The 19991-nt window shown below is 36.6% G+C and overlaps 2 protein-coding genes across 2 annotated transcripts; one reads left to right on the top strand and one right to left on the bottom strand.

The window, feature by feature from the left end:
- Positions 1 to 4315: 4315 nt before the first annotated feature.
- Positions 4316 to 5374, top strand: LOC141334850 (alpha-(1,3)-fucosyltransferase 7). Its single transcript, XM_073840074.1, has one exon. It carries the CDS (start codon positions 4316 to 4318, stop codon positions 5372 to 5374), a length of 1059 nt encoding a protein of 352 aa, XP_073696175.1.
- Positions 5375 to 8309: 2935 nt separating this feature from the next.
- LOC141334849 (BOLA class I histocompatibility antigen, alpha chain BL3-6-like) lies at positions 8310 to 11109 on the bottom strand. Its single transcript, XM_073840072.1, has 3 exons — positions 10818 to 11109; positions 10322 to 10627; positions 8310 to 8344 (listed from the first exon to the last, which is right to left on the bottom strand). The coding sequence occupies exons 1-3, from the start codon at positions 11107 to 11109 to the stop codon at positions 8310 to 8312; spliced, it is 633 nt and encodes a 210-aa protein (XP_073696173.1).
- Between the last annotated feature and the right edge of the window lie 8882 nt (positions 11110 to 19991).

Here is a 19991-nt window from a genome sequence, read left to right as displayed (position 1 = left end):
CGGGGCTGGCAGCGAGAATCAAAACACGGGGAGGAGTCCAGGAATCAAACACAGAGAAAACAAACACGGAAAGAAACGCTCGGAAATAATGACCAGATGGAACAATAAAGGTGCGTTCCGATCGACAGGGTCCCTACGCAGTGTTCACTGCTCCCTACTCCCTTAGCACGGTATATCCGTTGAAGTGGACTTCGCTGACAATAATCGCTCATTTGGAATGCCCTGAAACGTCATCAAAGCAAATCAATGGCAGGGTCACGCAGATTATGATTTAACATAAATAAATATTGTAATTTATTTTACTTTCAAATTTAAATACATATAAAATACATATAAACGTATGTATCTAAAAAAAAATAGTCCAAATGTATATGTTTAGACCGTTAACAGATTAACAGATTTTTGTGGTCTTATCTCACGCACTTTTTCCCCCCCCCACACACAGCCTATATTTAACTATCCTGTGGTAACATTAAATAAAACAAGACAGAGCTTCACCTCGCCAGTTTTACTTTCATTCATAATATACAATATGCAAATGTAACATGAATCGCCATAACCATTCATAAACACTCTAATTTGTATAATAATAACAACATTTATTGCAACCGCTTCATTTCAGAGCCTTTAAAAAAACTTAAACGGCTTTTCTCCATCATTACTTCTAACTGGTGACGCGGTGCGCAATGACAGTTGGGTAGTTTTCCCCGTCCACTTCCTGTGAAGTGAAGTACTGATGTTCCCTTATTCCCTATGCCGTTCACAGTGCCCTTCGAACTGAACATGTTCGCTCCCTTCGGTTTGGAATCTCACTTAAGATGGCGGAATACCCTGTGAAGTCCACTTCGCAGTCCACTTACGGTCGAATGGAACGCACCTTAAGACTTCGCAAGGTGGCTGTGTGTGTGAGAAGCTTAAATGCAGTCAGTGTGATAAGGTGCAGCTGTGAGCGGTAATCAGTGCAGTGAGAAACAAGGAGCAGGTGAATGCAGTGATTAGTGCAGTGGCTTGTGGGGAATGAAGTCCATGATGTGTAGTGCAAGAGTTAATGACTTTTAAAAGTAATGCATTACAATATTGAGTTAATTTCTAAAAAAGTTACAAATTACGTTACTTAGTTACTTTTTATGGTAAGTAATGCATTACATTACTTTTGCGTTACTTTTTTAAAATCTGGGCAGGGCTTGCTTGCTTGTTTTTAATATAAAACGTTCTATTTTTGGCAAATGTAAAAGCCTTTTTATACCAAAAGCCTCAGGCTTAGAGCAAAAGTAAATACACATCTATACAGTAGACCGCAGAAGAAAAAATGTCAGCTCTTCAGCGATAAAAAAAAAAGGAAAACAAAGGATATTTGTATTATTTAACATATTTAATTATTGCATGTTTGCGTTGAATTTCACAGACTTTATTCATTTTGAGGAATACTGTATCTGTTTTTTTAGTGAGATGAATTAATGCATGTTAACTTTTATTCTAGAACTAAAGTAACATCTTACAATTTCTCTCAACATGGTCACAGGACATCAATAAATGGGGGGAAAAAGTAACTGCCGATACTTATTAGAAAAAGTAACTCATATTTTCTTGTCAATTAAAAAGTAATGCGTTAGTTTACTAGTTACCTGAAAAAAGTAATATTATTACGTAACTTGCGTTAATTGTAATGCGTTTCCCCCAACTGTCATGCCCTTGGACTGTCTTGTTGGTTTCTCCCAGTGTCTCCCCCCACTGTTCTGTGTGTTTTGGTTTCTTCCTTGCCCATATTTGGACTTCCCCTTGTTTACATGATTCCCTACACCTGTCCTTGTTAATCAGTGTCCTTTTATATGTTGGTTGTTTTCTCTCATTGCTTTGTCTCGCGTTGATGTTACCTCAGTTGTTTCTGTGTTCTCCTGCGTTTCCTGTAACCCCTTGTGGATTTATTAAAGACTTTTGTTTATATTCAGTCGTTGTTTGTTTGTCCGGTCCTGTCTGCGTCGTGACACCAACACTGCTTGACAGTGCTTTTTACTTCAACAGTCAAACAGTCAAAAAGCTCCCAGTTTTCATCCAAAATGTCTAAAATTGTGTTCCCAAGACGGACGAAACTTTATGGGTTTGGAACGACATGGGGGTAAGTGATTATTTGACATTTTATTTTATTATTTTAATACTGTAAGGTTGCTTTGACACAACTTGTATTGTAAAAAGCGCTGTATAAATAATCTTGACTTGACTTGACTTAATTTTGGAGTGGAGTAACCCTTTACTAATTACTAACTAAGTACTAATATATACCTTGAAGTTACCAAAATTTACTCTTTAGGTACAAATGTGTACCTTTTGAAAAGGTACTGCCCCAGTGACAGCTTTTTTTTACCTTTATTACTGAGAATGTTAAGCATAAAATACAAAGCATTAAATTAAACTAGAGAAACAGGTACTTTATGTGATGTAGCTCAAATACAATACAATGACTGCTAGCCAAAAAATAATCTTGATAAATAAGTTACTTCCTTCCCTGGTCATAAAATCTACAGTGTAACTCACAGTCATATGCTACTTCTCCTGTAAGCTCAACATCTCTTTTCTTACTTGTCAAACTGACAGTGTTACAACTGACCTTGTATTACAACACTCCCGGTCTACCCTGCTGCGTTAAGATTCATAATATGGCAAGTCAAAATAGTCAGATGAATGACATTAACATTTATGTTCACATTTCAGACGGTGAGGATTAAATTGATATTCCTCATTGTGACAAGTTCAAAAAGTGTACACAGCATTTTAAAAGTCAAGTGCGGATTGGAGAGCAGGTTGTGGTTTTTGCTCTCCCTCCAACACCAGTCCACAACAGGAAAAGGAAAAAGAAAAAGGTGCAATTTCAAAATCTTTTCTCCCACCCACCAAAAACTCTCACTATGACAACGAAGGCGGCACAAATGATTTGAACTGCCAACTTGGTGAATCACAGATGCTCAGTTCTTTATTTATAATGTTTTTTTTAAATGGAAATGGAAACTATACAGTCTATATTGCACAATATAAAGATATATTAACTTTTAAAATAAGGTCTTAAAGCCTTTTATTTTAAATTCCTGCTAGTATCATCTGTAAGATATTTTCTGAAGCACATGTAGTCCACTATAAGCACATAGTTTTGTGTAATTTTACTGAGGCAATCTTGCTAGCTCTGTACTGATTGAGGTGTGGCTTTTACACATGTGCAGAGTGAATCTTTGCAACAGAGCTGATTTCATGTGTCCATTTTTTTTTTTTTTTTGCATTGCGCATTTGTCTGCCAACAGGCGGGGCAAAACCGGATACACACTCTTGGTTTATATGTTACCCACTAAGCAGTGACACTATGAGTGGATATGTCATTTACCTTGTAAGCAGTGTCACTTTGCTTTCATGGGAACACGTCGCTTACTTCATTTTCATGTTGTTCCTGGACTCGAAACTTTAGGCAAGTACATGATTTGATTGTACCTGTTAATGTTTTAGAAAACACTTTTACAAAAATCACCATAATAATAAAGAGAAATATATTTTTTAGATACATTTTGATAGACATGAGTTGATCTTTACAGTGAATGTTTTAGAAAAAAAGGGTGTTAAAATGTAAAAAAGCATTGTGTGCTATATTGATTCCAACCTGCTTTAATATTTATGCAGTGTTTATGAAAACTAACCCATGCAAAGTTATGACTAAAAAGCTAAGTGTTGATGAAATGTTCACACCATCATATCATTAGCTTTTAGTGACTTCTGTTAAAAGGAAGAGACCAAACTGATTTTAATCTGCCCGAGATCTGTCTTTTTAGATTTTAAATTTAGTTAGAGTTTTAGTTTTTATTTTAGCCTAGTACTTAAAGTTAATTAAAAAACATTTAGGCTTACTTGGCAACTACCCTAAATTAATTAAGATAATAAGTATAGATTTATGGAAGTTTTTTATATTTTATAGTGCTGTTCAAATGATGAATTGCGATTAATCACATCTAAAATAAACGTTTTTGTTTATAATATGTGTGTGTTCTGTATATTTTGAAATATTTATATTATATATAAATATATTTAATATATAAACATAACATATTTTTCTTAAATATATACATGCATGTGTGTGTATTCACATATACAAAGTAAACAAACATTTATTATATACATAACTTTTATTTTGAATGCGATTATTCATTGCACAGCTCTAATATTTTGTTTTGTTTCACTCAAATGAAACATGAATATGTTTTTCATGATTTTAGTTTTAGTTAACTATAATAACCCCACTGTGTCCACCTCACCACTTTGTCTTTACAGTATCTGTGCCATGCAATTAGTGAAAAAACATATCCGTGCCCTCTTCTGTCTGTTTGGCTTTGTACTTCTCTACAATTTCTTATCCTGGGGTAAAAACATGCTACTCTTGAGTCATATTGAGACCAGCGGACCTAAAAGCCCAGAGTACAACATTACCATCCTCCTATGGCACTGGCCTTTCGGAGTTCGCTACAAACTGGAGAGAGATGTCTGTATGGATAAATATGAAATCCCTAGATGCTTTCTGGAGGACAACCGATCCCTTTTCGATCAAGCAGATGTTGTAGTCTTCCACCACTATGAGCTCTGGACTGGCCACTCCAAGCTGCCTGTCCACCTTACACGTCCACCACTGCAAAAGTGGCTTTGGTTATCACTGGAACCTCCAGTGAACAACCACAAACTTAGCAACTACAACGGCTTGTTCAACTGGACGATGAGTTATCGCCGTGACGCTGACATCTTCATGCCATACGGAGAGCTTGTTTCTAAAAGGACTAATGGCACTTACATCATTCCAAAGAAGAGCGACTGCCTAGTTTGCTGGGTGGTCAGCAAATACAAAGCCAATCAGAGTCGCTCTCTAGTTTTCCAGCAGCTGAAGAAACACATTCCATCAAAACTAATTGAAGTTTACGGACTGTGGTCCAAGCGGTCGCTCTCAAACAAAAAGCTGCTTTCCACAATATCTCGATGTTACTTCTACCTTGCCTTTGAAAACTCAATATCCACAGACTACATCACGGAGAAGCTGTGGCGGAACTCCCTTCAGGCAGGAAGCGTGCCAGTGGTGCTCGGCCCACCCAGAAACATTTATGAACTATCAATTCCACCAGAGTCATTCATCCATGTTAATGACTTCAGCAACATTAAGGCACTGGCTACTTTCTTAAATCAAGTGGCTGCTGATAGAAACCGCTATGAATCTTATTTTAGATGGCACAATTATTATGATGTTAGAATGTACACAGACTGGAGAGAGAGATTCTGTAATATCTGCATGCATTATGATGAGCTCTCTAAGCATAAAAAAGTATACAATGATCTGTACAGCTGGGTCAACAGGTAACTGAATTTTTTCATTTAAAAGTGTGGATTTTCAAATAAAAGTTTTCTTCTTTTCTTCTAAAAGTACTGTCAAATATTGTCCAGGGGTTTCAAATATTTAAACAATGGCATTTGCTTTTCATATCAACCCTCATTTCAAGATTAAATGACATTTGTTTACTAAATATAGTTGTGTGCACTAAATGTGTCGAAACGCCCTTCCGATTTGGTATTCACAGCTTGCAAGTTTTCACTGAGTCCTTCTAAGGTTTCATCGATGCAGTTTTTAGGCCTGCAAATCATTTTTTCTATATCATATTTTCCCAATTTAAAAAAAAAAAAGAACTAATTTGTAAAAATTTTATAGAGATATTAAAAGCACTAACCAACTTTTCTGTGGTAAAATATTTTTTAAGACTGCCCCGCCTGAAAAACCCCAGAATTCTGCCCACAGAAATCTAAAATGAGTCAGAGAAACATGCCAGCTCACTTTTGCATCCGTAGGCAGGGCTGTATGGGGTTTGCGGGGCCCCGGTGCAGGTTGTACCCATGGCCCCGCTTGAAATTGTTTAATTTGTAAGTTTGTTCTATTTATTTATTTGTGCCATTTACACAATGTTTAAGTTTTTTCAAGTTTGTAGGTGTCCGAATAATTATCTAAAATGGCATTGCATAGTCTTCTCTGTATAAATTAAATATAGGCTAGATGAATTCTTGTTAAAACGACAAAGTAATTCACTCAAGAGCAGGGAGTGATTATTTCTTTTTGATTTTCTTGGATTAACGTTAAGGACACTGACAGCAGCTAGTAAATTAGGCACGGTCACTTGAAGAAACAATGCATCCAATGTAATGATGCTCATCTGATTTCTTTCTCAACTCTTCACGTTCACTTAAGACATAATCTGACATGGCGCGAAAGTGCTCTGTTGAGTTTTTCAGCATTGTGTTTTAATGCTTTAAACTCTTTTGAATGTTTAAATTATCAAGGCTTAAAAAAACGTGCGAATGATAAGCTTTCGTGGCGAATCGTCTTGAGCGTCTTTTTAGGCTGACCTCAGCCAGACGGTTAAGATCTCCGGGGGGCCCCTCCTCTCAGCCGTGGGCCCCTATAAACGTCACCACCTTTCACTCCACTAGCGACAACCCTGCCTGTAGGATGTTAGGTATGTGCCAGGCTAAAAATCAGTTAAAAACTGTTGTGCTTTTTTTTTTTTTGTGGTCTTGTGGTTCTTCTTTGTGGTTCTTTCTTTATAACTTTACCACAGCTCATCCTTGATTAAACACAAGCTTGGGTTCAATGGGTCCTTAAACTCTCCGTTTTTGTATAGTAGTTTATTTTAAGCATTTATGTTAAATGCTTAAATGAGCAAAGGAACAAACAGATTTTGAATATCAGTCTCAGAGGACTGTAAATTGTTAACCCAATTCAACAAAAAACATTGTGGATGTTTTAGTGTGGTTTTATGTGTTTTCAAGAGGTGGATGTGTGAAACAATGTGGCAGATAAAAGTACCTTGTATAGTTATTCCAACCGTATTTGAGCGTTTTCTTTGATAAAGCTATGCACATTTTGTTTCGTACGCTGTATTACGGCTTGGACGACCACGTTGTAAAATAAACGAATGGATGATTCAGCTGCGGGCGCCATCTTCTGGTAAGACGCGGGAATTCAATCGGCGCGCGACTCTCACAGTGCATTATGGCTGTGTTTGTTCCAAGTAAGGTTTGACAGAAACTTGGGGTTTCCTGGTCGTTTTTTACGTACGTTAAGCGTTTTCCCGTTTATCCATAACTTACAAGGTAAGTAACGTAGCTAACGTTAGAGAGCAATCAGGCTAACAAATTACTAGTGTGTGCACTTAGACCGAGGACTAGGGTTATAAGGTTATGTATGGATATTATAGAGGACATGTACAACTTTATTAAAGCAATATAACAGTCGTGTTCGTGATGTTACAAACAATCTTGCTCGATGTTTGCGCCGTCTTTGTTGTTTAACTGGTTACCGGCATACCGGGGCGGAAATAGGTTTACACAGCAATTGCGTATTTCCGGTGCAAAATACGGAAGTTGTGAGAAAGGTCTATTTCTAGCCGTTGAATGTACATCGGTTGTACACTAGTTTTGCGGTGCATTGTGGGATTGAATGAGTGCAATCGAGAACGTCCACTATGGTTTCGAACACCAATAAAAATGACTGTCCCTTCAAATAGTGCCCTATTTGAGGGTATTGGGGGCGATTTCGGATACTAATAAGCTGATGATCTGAATCAGGTGTGTTGGGTTAAAGAGCCATGGAAAACATGCAATGTTAGAGGGCCTTCAGGAACGTGGTTGGTAACCATTGGTTTACACTGATGCAAAAGACGATTTGTGTTCTGAATAACTTCTCTCTCTTGGTGTGTTGATGTGAAAATCCTGATGACTTAACATATGTTACAGAATAAAAGCTTGATGTGGCCAATGCTATCTGACACCATTGTCTTAAAATCGGAAAAAGCTGACAGGGGATCAAGTCTCACATCCTCTTTTACCATGTATCTTCAACTGGCTGTTTCTGTGGTTTCCTTTTATACACAAAGTGAACGTTTTACATCTTTTTGACAGGTAAGAATTTGTATTAATATTTAAAAAGAATGTAGATCTTATTCATCAGAGTTCTGATAAACACATACTTAAGATTCCAAAAGATTATGTTTAAAATCCCATCAAAGTTTTGTCCTGGGTCCTGGGTAGAGGATTTCATGTTACTTTAATAACTTTGTGATCAGTAAGCTGGTGACTTTTCGTTAATTCCATACTTTCACACATGCATGTTTGTAAATAGAAAACATATGATTTTTATTTTTTATTTTACCATAAATGCTTGCAAGTTTCACTTCCTTTTTAGTTTGCTGCATTTAAATGGCATGCAAATAAAACAATCTTTTGATTTAATTTAAACAAAAAGACGGTCACTTGTCGCCACCTATTGGTGTAGTGGTGTATCCTGCAAAAAGAGTCACAGATATAATACACCCTTTATTTTACCAATTGAAAAATTAGAAATGGTGCCGAGGTTGATACTTTTGGTTCACTCAAATGTACTCTAGATTTTCAAGCACAAAAAAACTTTATTAATATCTATTTATTCAAAAATTCTAAAGATTCTTTTTTTTTAATAAGCCTCTATTTCATAAGACTAAAGTGATTTCAGCAAAGATAAGTACACATACACATGTAATACTTTTGAAACCTTTAAAGGTATTTGACATTTGATCTTATACATTTACGAAAAAAGTGTATTTTTTTTTTCACATTTTGTTTTGTTGCAGCATTATGTTAAACTGCTTTAAATTAGTTTTTCCCCACATCAGTTTACACTCCATACACCATAATAATGATAAAGCAAAAAACAGATTTGCAAATTTTACAAATTTATTGAAAATAAAACACTGAAATAAGTACATTGCATAAGTATTCATACCCTTAACTCAGTACATAGTTGTAGCACCTTTACAGCCTCAAGTCTTTTTGGGTATGATGTGACAAGTTTTGCACATCTGCATTTGGCAATTATGTTCCATTCTTTGCCTCACCTTTTCACCTCTCAAGCTCTGTCAGCTTGGATGGGGGCGGGCAGACATTTTCAAGAGTCAGTTGTTCCAGTCGTCTTCTATAATGGATAATGGAGGCTACATGCTTCTGTGAACCTTCAATGCAGCAGATTTTTTTTCTGAACTCTTCCCTAGATCATTGCCTTAATGCAAGTCTGTCACTGAGCTCTACAGGCAGTTATCTTGTCCTCAGGACTTGTTTTTTGCTCTGATATGCATTTTCAGCTGATAGACCTTTTCTGAGAGGTGTGTGCCTTTCTAAATCATTCTCATTCAAATGAATTTGCCACAGTTTAACTCCACTTGAATTGTAGTAACATCTTGAAGCAATATGAATGCTCCTGAACTAAATTTCGAGTGTCCCAGAAAAGGGTATGAATACTTATGCAACGGGATCTTTTCAGTTTTTTATTTTTAATAAATTTGCATGAATGTTAAAAACCTTTTTTTTTTTTTTTTGCTTTGCCATTATGGAGTAGGGAGTGTAGATTGATGTGGGGAACAAAAGTAATTTAAAGTAGTTTAACAAAAGGCAGCAACATAACAAAATGTGAAAAAAATGAAAGTTTTTATACCAAGGATGCCCAAATATGATCACCTTGCTATGAACCTGCTTTGTAAAATATAGATGTTACATATTTTCATTTTTGAAGGTCCAGTTTGTACTGTGAGAAGAAGCATGACTTTATAAAGTCCTTTCAGATTGAGTTGTTTTCTAAATTGACCAATAACAATTTCACAATATACTACTTCTATTTCTTTCTAGGTTAATTGCTAATGCTTGAAAGGTTCTCATTTGTAAGTCACTTTGGATAAAGGCTTCTTTCTAAATGAATACATGAACAATGTACAAGGACAATCCCTCTGGTGTAACCTGGATTTGGTGCCTTCGATGACAGCCAGTATACTGTCTTTTTTCAATACTGTCCAGTATTTACTGTCATGTAAGTGTTGCAGTGTTGCTTCTATTTGTGTCATTCCTGTTGTTGTCTGAAAATGTGTATAAGCAAGAGGAAACTGAAAAAAAAAAAAACATTGTAAATTGTTTTAGATCATATAAAAAACAAACTGATTGATAAAATAAGAAATACCAATACTTCTAAACTGTTATTGTAGTGATTTTTAATGAAAACTGAAATGTAGTGTTAGACTATATATTGTTAAAGATGAAGACTCACTAGTTTTGAACTTCATGCAGCAGCTTATGATTCCAAGTATAATTAGAGTAATGGCGATAATGGCGATTAAAAACACTACTCCAAAGTTGTTGGATTCTATAAAACAATTAATTTTAATTTAATTCATTTATTTTTGTCCTCCTTTGTAGACCTACATTGTTCAGAAAATAAATAATGAGAATAAACCATTACCATTACTGTGGTTGCTAATGATCTCATCCTCTGTTAAAATCTTCTGGATGTCTTTTTTCAAACTCTTGTGTTGCACCACACAGGTGTAACGGTTCTTCTTCCACTCTTCTTTTCTCACTCTGAGACTGATGCGCTTCTGGAAGGTTTTATCCATATTTGTTAAAGTTTCTCCTGTCTCCACATGTTCATGGTGCTCCTGCCCATTTTTTCTCCAGGTAATATTAAATATTGCTGGGTAGAAACCTGTGGCAAGGCAAACCACTGGAGAGGAGGAGTTCCTCTGCAGGAGATACACTTTGGGAGGGACTAAAAAGTACCACTTTCATTAATTTTTCTACTTTGCTGCATACTAATTAATGTGTACATTCTCAAAGCAAAGACTTACATTACATTAATATAGTTCTCTCAGTACTGATTGCATCAGAGTTTAGTAATTTGTGTTATATGTGCACATGTATCACAAAAGCAAAATTGATAAAGCTTCACGATGCAATACCTGTTCTGTTAAAAGTAGTTCTGCCAAGCTCCAAGTATTTGCGTAGAAAGGAAATACAGTCATCTGTGATGAATTGTAAATAATTTCGAAACAGATCTGTTTTATTGTTCCAACTTTCTGCATCGGTGGCTGCCTCCTGTGTTTGAGGGATATATTTTTTTTCTTTTACCTGCAGTTTCATATAGTCCTCTCCATCAAAACCAACATGATTATATCTATAAATCTGTCCAGTATCATTGTCCCAGTCACAGTGGCATATCCATAGGTAAGTATGTACATACATCTGAACCATAATGTAGGGGTGTATAGGGTAAAAGTAAAAAAACAAAAAAAACATAAACACTTTAAAGGTCCCATATTGTACACATTTCTGGAGGTTTATTTTAGTTGTTGATGTCCTTAAGAATATATATTTGCGGTATAAGTGCCAAAATCCATCTCAATATATTTTTACAGCTCCTTTTTTAGGAGCTCTGTCAAAAACAGGTCGATTTTGGCCCATCTAATTAATATTCATGAGCCTCTCTTCTGATTGGCCTGTTGTTTTCTGAGCCATAGAGAGAGCCTAGCCTGCTGATACTCAACAGGATATTTCAGAATGATCATTAATGTTTTTTCTTTTTCAAACACCGAATGCAGTAAGCTACATAACTGTTGCTTTAGTAAAGCCCCTTTCACAATGCACGCTGATTCTGGAAAATTACGGGAACGAGAGCTGTGTGAACAAAAGCCAGAACCATAAAGGCAGTGTTCTAGTGATGATGCACGTTACCCTGCGACACTTCACAACGAAAAAATACGTGCAAAGTGGAATGAAGCGGCCATCGGGCAGAGCCAGCTCCACACTATCAGCGCTGAAGCACAGTTTGTTCAGGTTAGTTTCAGTTTAGTGAAACGTACCTGTCGCATTACATCTCACATCCAAAGATCACATGTCTTTATGGGTTGTGTGTAAAGCATGCACAGATTTCGAAAACAACTGTGAATGAACCAAATCAAACAACTCCGGAACAAATCATGGGAAACATTATCCGTGTATTTACCGGCTGAGTGAAAGAGGCTGAAGTTGACGTGCCACTGGTCACTTATATTAACGTTGTTCTGAAGCCTGTGCAATGATGTAGTTTCGACATCTATCGACTGAACAGGGTTTTCTCGACTTGTTTTCGTGTTGTTGCTTAGCAATATTATGGACACGATATTGTCTGGGTTTGACAAAAGGAGGGTGGGAAGTGATTGGTGTTCGGGGTAGTGACTTGAAGGCGGTGACTGAGTAGATCAGATGTCACATCTTTACGAAAGTCACAGTGGCTCGTGAAAATGAACAGCTACTTTAAGCAGGCTGTGTGCAGTTTACTGTGGATTGACTGTTTTGAAACTCGTATGGTAGTTACATAGCCCCTAGACCTCAGTTATCATGAAAAAAGCCAGGAAATTTTGATTTTGACAATATGGGACCTTTAAGATGTCTATATTTGTAATCAGTAAAATGTATACTAAAAAAAGACATACATTGTATAATATTGTAAAACTGAAACACACACACACACACACACGCACACCTGTTTTGTTGTAACGTTTCTTTTTAGCGTCAAAAATCTTTTTCAATTGCCTGTACACTTCATCATGATAGGCATTAAATTGGTTCCAGATGTCTTTAAATTCAACAGTCCTCATCCAATTTTGCTTTAGAATATGCTTTTTCATATTACTGTCATGGTAATGAACCTCCAGGCCATCCACTCTGGTTACGGTAGTAAAATCAGGAAGTTTTGGAATACCTGATACTTCAGTATAAGTGCTGGTATAGGAGTGGATTTCTAATAACAAAACACATTTAAAATACTTAAATACCAAAATAAACCAAATGCACCAAAAAGAAACCGTACTGAACCATCACAACACCCCAAGGATTTGGAGTACCTGGTGCTTCCTTAATTATATGACAAATCCTCTTTAACTGGCAGCATTCCTCCAATTTTCACTGAGATTGCAAGATGGTGGCTGGCTCTAACTGTGCATTCACACCGCCAGCAGCGAGAGCGTCAAAGTGGCCGGAAGTCATTCATTTTCAATGTGACCTGCCAGTGGCGGCTCCTGCCAGCCAGTTGAAGATTGAACCCCTATTGCCACTTTCTTTGATAGTCAGAGGACATGTTTAGCAAATCTGAAATTACAAAATACTTTTAAAAGCACTTGAAGTCAGCCATGCTCAAATTAATTTACAGATTTCAGTGAATTATTCCTGAGCTCCTCCTACAGTTTTAACATATCACAGTCTTTCATTGCATTTATTTTCAGAAATAAACTTTCAGAATGCTACATCTTAGTACTTTTTAATTTAATCTTTAAACATGTTTAATCAACCGATGTGCTCTTATGTGCTGCATGTCATTGATATCAAAGTACATATATACATTTAACTATTGTTTTTTTTTCCTTTTATAGCTTGCCTATAAATATATATATATATATATATATATATATATGTATGTATGTATGTATGTGTGTGTGTGTGTGTGTGTGTGTGTGTGTGTGTGTGTCAATGCATATAGTGAATATATAATATTTAATATATCTCATACAAGTCATTAACACAAACACACTTTAACATTCTGTGATAACGCTTACACAAAACAACAAATTGAGAAAATTTAAAAATATTCGAAAGCTGGCTACTTCAACTTTTAATTTTCATAAACTTTTAATTTTGCCACAGATGAGTTTCTTTTTAGGGTTAAAAAAGACCCTAGCATTAAACATTACCTTTTAGCATACTAGCTAACTTTAGCCCAACTTAATTTAACTTGACAGTGTGCTTATACTTGCTTTTGGTTCCTCCGAGTAAAACAAGTAAAAATAAAATGCATTAATAAAATACCTCAAAATGTACTTACCCATCGATGAATTTTTAATGATTTGTAAACTCAAACTCTCTCCTCGTGTACCTTACGGCTCACTCCTCTTCTTCTGGTGTTTTTGGCGATTTTGCCAAACCAGCATAAGATGCATTACCGCCACCTATTGATCTGGAAAATTGAGTATACAAACTGTCATATCGCGAGATAATCTGCTATAGAGATACCATATCGGGAGATTTGTAACAACATCTTGGCAGCAGTTTTTGCATCCAGCTCAGACTTTAAATTGTGACTTTATGAATAACTTATGTATATAGCCTATATATATATTTAATCATTAAAAACGAAATAATTAAATCATATTGTAATGTATGGGAAACTGGTGGAATAATGGGTAAATGCAGTGATTTCACACTTAACTACAAGCAATTTGTGAACAGAATTTGACATAAAACAAGATGTAAAACAAATGGGAGTTTTTTAAATAAAGATTTCCGTGCTGGTTTGCATGGGTCTTACTAAACGTTTAAAGGACGTCAGTGGACGTCTGTTAACAACCTCTTAAGAAACTACTTTGGGCACTTAAATTAATTACTGTAGTATGCCAATGTGAATGTGAATGTAAGCACAATTGCTTTTGCATATTTCATAAGGATTTTATAGAGGTTGACGATGGACTATAAATGCACGTGTAAAAGACGTCACCTGCTGGACGTCCTTTCACAACCGGGTTTATTTTGAACTACACTCAGCTAAAAGTCAAAGTAACAACTTTACTAGACATGTACAAATGCATCTGAATGCATTTTTAAGAAATATTTTGTGTTAAATTTTTTTGCATATTTTGTCGTCCTACCGCGACTATTTTTGGCCAGGGACAGGACGTCGCCGTCGGACCAATGTTTGCTGGGCTCCTACTTTCCATCCATGTTTTAAATGCGCATCCTTAAAAGCGCGCAGTTTTCTAACGTAGCATATTTACTTTAATTTATTAGGTATCAATGGAATGACGTTTGTTTGATAAAAATGCGTCCCCCCCCCCCCCCCTAATTCTACACTCCTGGAAATGATAGTAGATTAAATTTACTCATTTCGTAGTGAAAATTGTTTCTTTTTTCCATCCAGTTGTACGTGCTGCTTTGAGAAACAAGGTCTCACCACGATAAACAACCATGCAACATTATCTGGAAATCAGAAACCAGTTTATTCAAATAAAAATTATAATTTATAGAAGTATTACTTTTTTTGATTTATTATTCCGCAAACAGCGCTTTATTTTATTATTATTATTTTATTTTATTTTATTTATTTTATTTTTTGTTTGTTTGTTTTTTCGGTTTCAAAATCGATCAAGATCAACAAGGAGTGGAGTGGAAAGGAGGGGTGGGGCGCGAACGCCCCCACCCTCGGCCCTGCTGCGCTTCATGCCGCTGCATCTAAACATTCGAAAAAAGCCATGGCAACACAGCGTTGTGGGTCTTTGTGACGTCACATTCGTATAAAGGCCAGTGGAACTGCGGTCGGGTTGCGGTGCAGTTCCAATTTGTCACTGGTAGAGATCAGTTGATTTTTGCTAGAATTTAGTAGGCTACTTCAGCTCGAATTGTCTTATATCACTTGATTGGTAGAATTTCGTTCGAGCTGTGACAAATTCAGTTGATAAAAGTTTTCGCTAGAACATCAGAAAGAAATCTAGACCAATGGAACCGTGCACGTCTCGCAACTGCAGAGCAGAGCAAGCTGCTGCATGTGCATCACCTGTTCCAGAGAAAGTAGGAAAGGCGAAAAAGATGGAGAGGTTTTTTAAACGGGTATTTACTCCTAAATCTAAGGGAACCTCCAATGCAGCAGAACAGGACCAGTGCAGAGATGCTGCTGTTGCTGCAGGTGTCTCACCAGGGCCTGAGGAGAACCCAGGCCCAGTAAAAAAGAAAAATAAGTTTAAGAGGTTCTGCAAATGGGCTTTTTCACGTAAATCTAAGAAAAACACCACAGGAGCCCAACAGAACAACATAGAGCCTCAGAGCACTTCCATCACTTCCATGTACAGCTGCGTGTCTTCCCTCACTGCCGCTGCGCAGGAGGGTAATGAAGACATTCCTGAAGCTGAACAGCAAAGCGACACTACATCAGTGTGCAGCTGGTACAGCTGTGTATCATCCCTCACAGCCAATGAGGACGCTGAGCCATCTGTGAGCCAGGAGAACAGTAGAGTTTCGCCATCGGACAACATTTTCTGGAATGCAGAGACTGAAAATATCCATTTAGATTTAAAAGGAAAGACAGGTCAGTTTATTGACACAAACCCCAACCACTGACTCCTTAGATGTGCTAAAATTAGGCCTACCTCAGTTTGAATTTTTTTAATATATATATTTAGATTTTTATTTTTGCACCCTTTGATTCCTTTGATCCATATCTTGGCCAAATTTTGTCCTATCCTAACAAACCATACAACAATGGAAAGCTTTCTAATGATCTATAAATCTCAATATGTAAAAAAAACTGACCCTTATGACTGTTTTTGTGGTCCAGGGTCATGTTTCCAGGTCAATTTGCTCTTAGTCTCATTCTAATGTTAATGTATTTGGTTAATTCTAAATGAGCGACTGCGTGTCTGAGGTTTGTCATTTGCATCAAAACTCCAAATAAGTGAATTCTGCTTTTCATTTATAGCCTTTCATCACTCTCTAAGGATGCAGAAAGGTATTTCAGCATAAAAAACAAAAACAAATATAGCTGTAAGCAGCAATTAATGCTTTAAAGCATTTAAGCACATATAAAAAAGACATTGCATATTATTAGCAAGCCTGTAATGACCTAAATCAATGCCTAAAAAGCATTTTTGGCAAATACAGGTAATAGTACCATAGATGTTTTTTAATGTTTATGACTTTTGTAACAGAAGCTGTCTAAAATCCGTCACATGTGCGCTCCAGGTTTTGTAAAGTTTAGAGTTTCCATTTAGGTTTTATAGGCTATTGAGTATATTTGGACAGGCCCCATTTTCTAAACGGCCCCGTTATTGCTTTCCAAAACGGTCTTTAATATGATACGAAGAGTATGTGTGAAAAAATGTGCAAATAACAACCCCCCTAAAAATGACCCCTAAAAAAAGGTTTTTGTGAACAAATCCAAAAATCCTTTTTTGTTCTAATGAAAAGTGAATATATTTAGGTTGTGGGATGCACCATAATAATCTGTCTTTAATCAAAAGTTTTGATGGTTTACACTGTAAATTTACCATCTACTTTTTTTTTTTTTTTTTTTTTTTACAGATAACATCTTCCAGCATTATGAAGCTGGTATAAAGCTGGGTCATGGATCTTTTGGAGACGTCTATGAAGCGATCCGGTTGTCCGATTCACAAAAGGTTTGTTTCTTTACTTGCAAATAAAATGACTTAGCATTCTTTTACATCAAGGTTCATGACTGGAATCATGTTGCACATATAATTAACTGTACCTTGTTATCACAAAAAAAAGAATAATAAAAATAAATCTTTTTTTTCTCTTTGTGAACAGGTGGCACTCAAAATTGTGGAAAAGAAGGGCGTACGAAAAATCAAGATTGTAAGTAGGCTGCTTCTGTGTTTGTCTTTGCTTTCTCACTCTCAGTTACTATTTCCAGTTCAATTTGTTAGGGGTTCAAGCGTGTACTGCTGAAACCCTATTCTAATTGTTAGAATAGTCACGGATCAGCAATCTCGACGTAAAACTGATCGTGCAGACCAAATCGTAAGTCGCAGAAGCTTGAAACTTGAAGGGATGGTAGTACTCACATTGCCTACAACATCACCAAAGCTCACCCCAATTGGCCTGACAGGGGCGCTACAGCGATCAAAAGTATGAAATTGCTATTAACTCCTAAAGCATCAGTCGCAGGCGAAATTTTTGGGTATTTTGGAATTTTACTAAACCTACTTTAGCAAACTAGTCTAGGGTTTTCACCTGATCGGAACCAAACCAGTGCTCTGAAGAGCAAATATCTATAATTATAAAATAAAATAAAAAAAAGTTGAACTTCTGACTCACCGTCGCAATGGGATGCCAACACTTATGTAAGAGCTCAATCTGAGTTTGCAGGACAAAAATTGCAGAGCTTGACCACTTGGTGGTGCTGTAAGAGGGAAAAAAAACATAAAAATGGCTATACCTACGCAACCATTTGTCCTATCAACATAAAAATCGCTGCGCACAGTCTTGGGTCCCAAGTGGCACAAGTTTCTATAAGGGAAAAAACATTGGCCTAATTAAACAATTGAGCCTTCGCAAACAGCTTGATTGACATGCAATTTGACCAATGATAATGCCAAACAGGAGAGTAGATTAATACAAAATTGTGTGTATTGACGTCTTTTCGCGGTCGAAATAAAACACATTCTTATGTTCATTCATGTTTTTTTCGTGCTTTAAATAAAAAAGGAAAGACGATCGGTTTGTGCGTCGATTGATCTAGTAGGGAAATACAGTAATCTGTCAACACATATTAAAGAGCCACAAAATGGTATTTATTTTTTTGAATTTATCTATAAATGTTTCTAAAATAATTGTTTTGTCAAGTGACCTGCTCTGTCTTGTCTTAGTTTCCTCTTTGTTCCGTGGTGTATTTTTCACTGCGTGAGAACATGATGTGTAGTGTGAAAGCAGCATTTGTTTGTAAGGAGAGGGATTACAAAATGTTGTTGTACTAATTCGGATAGATCTCCTAATCATCATGTTACTTGTCCCTCTCCTGTAGAACTATTTTATGGAATCCTTGCCAGCAGAGGTCGCTGTGATGATTCTGATAAACAAAGGCCCTAGAGTTCCTCACATAATCCAGCTGCTGGACTGGTATGAGACACCGACAGAATACATACTGGTCTTAGAGCGGCCCATGCCATGTGAAGACATGAGGCAGTTTCTACTACAACGCGGTGGCTGCATCGGGGAACCAGCAGCACGAATTGTCATGCAGCAGGTTGTCAGTGCTGCAATAATATGCTGCCAAAGAGGCGTCGTCCACAGAGACATCAAGCTGGAAAACCTGCTCATTAACAAAAACACCTTGCAGGTCAAATTAATAGACTTTGGCTGCGGTGACCGCTTGAGAAGGTTTGCCTATACAAGGTTCAGTGGAACGAAACGTTATGCTCCCCCAGAGATCAAGTACGGAAGCTACCACGGCAAGCCTGCAGCAGTGTATTCTTTAGGCACGCTGTTGTACAGGATGGTGTGTGGGAAGTTCCCTGGTTTGCAGCTCAGGGATATCTTTAACAGGACCTGGTACACGGAAGAACTTTCCAAAGGTGAGGGCATGTGGACAGATCATAAAGATACTTTTTTGAATTACGTCTTAAAATAGCGTAATCAGTTTCAGCAAGTATGAAGTTTACTGTAATAATCTGATGTCTCTCTCCTCTTTGTACACAGAATGCATAGATCTCATCTATTGCTGCATGGAAAGCAATCCAAAAAAACGGATTCAGTTGGAAAACATCCTCCGACATGAATGGTTCTAGGCATTGATCCTGAATGTAAAAATCAAAAACGGAAGCTAGTAGAAGTAGTAGATGAGGTAGAAAATAATATTTAAAAAAAAAATAGATATAGCACAACAGCATATTTATATTATTTGTGCGGAAAAAAAAAAAAAAACTTAAAACATATATAACTAATACAGGGCTTGAAATGAACTTTTACTTGTTAGCACTGGTGCTCCCAACTTCAAAAAATGTAGGAGCACCCATTGGATATTAAGGTGCACCACTAGTGCCAACTCAGCAGAACTGCCACTTGTCCCAGCATTTCTTTTTAGTAATGCACCGATCTTGATTCCTCCGATTCTGATTGCTGATGTTTTACAAGCAAATGGGCTGATTCTGAAAGCCTTTTTTAAAATATATATACTTTATGCCTTAAGCAAGGGACAAGAATGAATGAAAATATGAGTACATTAACAAGATGTTTATTATCTTTACATGTGGAGCCATTTAAATTAGCTAAAAACAATCACTGCATTTTTTAAACAATCTACACGAAGATGCTGCCTACATGAGCAATTTCTGATTTAAATGATTACATAATTTCAATATCTGAAGCAAAAATGCTCTCGCGTAGAATCGCTCTCTAAATGTGGGGTATTCAAATTGTTTGTGAATGCACGTGTGCGTTTTACTTTCGGTCTCGTTAAAAAATTTTTATGTCTCGCAGATTCAATTTTGGGAGCATATGCGGCCAAAACGGTCGCAATTTCAAGCCCTGTATAGCTGTATTATGCACTTTGCAAAAGGATAAAAAAATAAAATAAAATAAAAAATATATATATATAT

The sequence above is a fragment of the Garra rufa genome, chromosome 5 (assembly GCF_049309525.1).
Source record: "Garra rufa chromosome 5, GarRuf1.0, whole genome shotgun sequence".
NCBI lineage: Eukaryota > Metazoa > Chordata > Actinopteri > Cypriniformes > Cyprinidae > Garra > Garra rufa.
This window is presented reverse-complemented; position numbering and strand designations above follow the sequence as displayed.

What these genes read in the sequence shown, in the direction of transcription:
- LOC141334850 (XM_073840074.1), top strand. Translation starts at nt 4,316, where the DNA reads ATGCAATTAGTGAAAAAACATATCCGTGCCCTCTTCTGTCTGTTTGGC.
- LOC141334849 (XM_073840072.1), bottom strand. Translation starts at nt 11,109, where the DNA reads ATGGTTCAGATGTATGTACATACTTACCTATGGATATGCCACTGTGAC. An exon ending in AACTACTTTTAACAGAACAG is followed by an intron (nt 10,628 to 10,817) that starts GTATTGCATCGT and finishes GGTACTTTTTAG; the next exon opens with TCCCTCCCAAAGTGTATCTC. An exon ending in CATTAGCAACCACAGTAATG is followed by an intron (nt 8,345 to 10,321) that starts GTAATGGTTTAT and finishes CTCTTTTTGCAG; the next exon opens with GATACACCACTACACCAATA.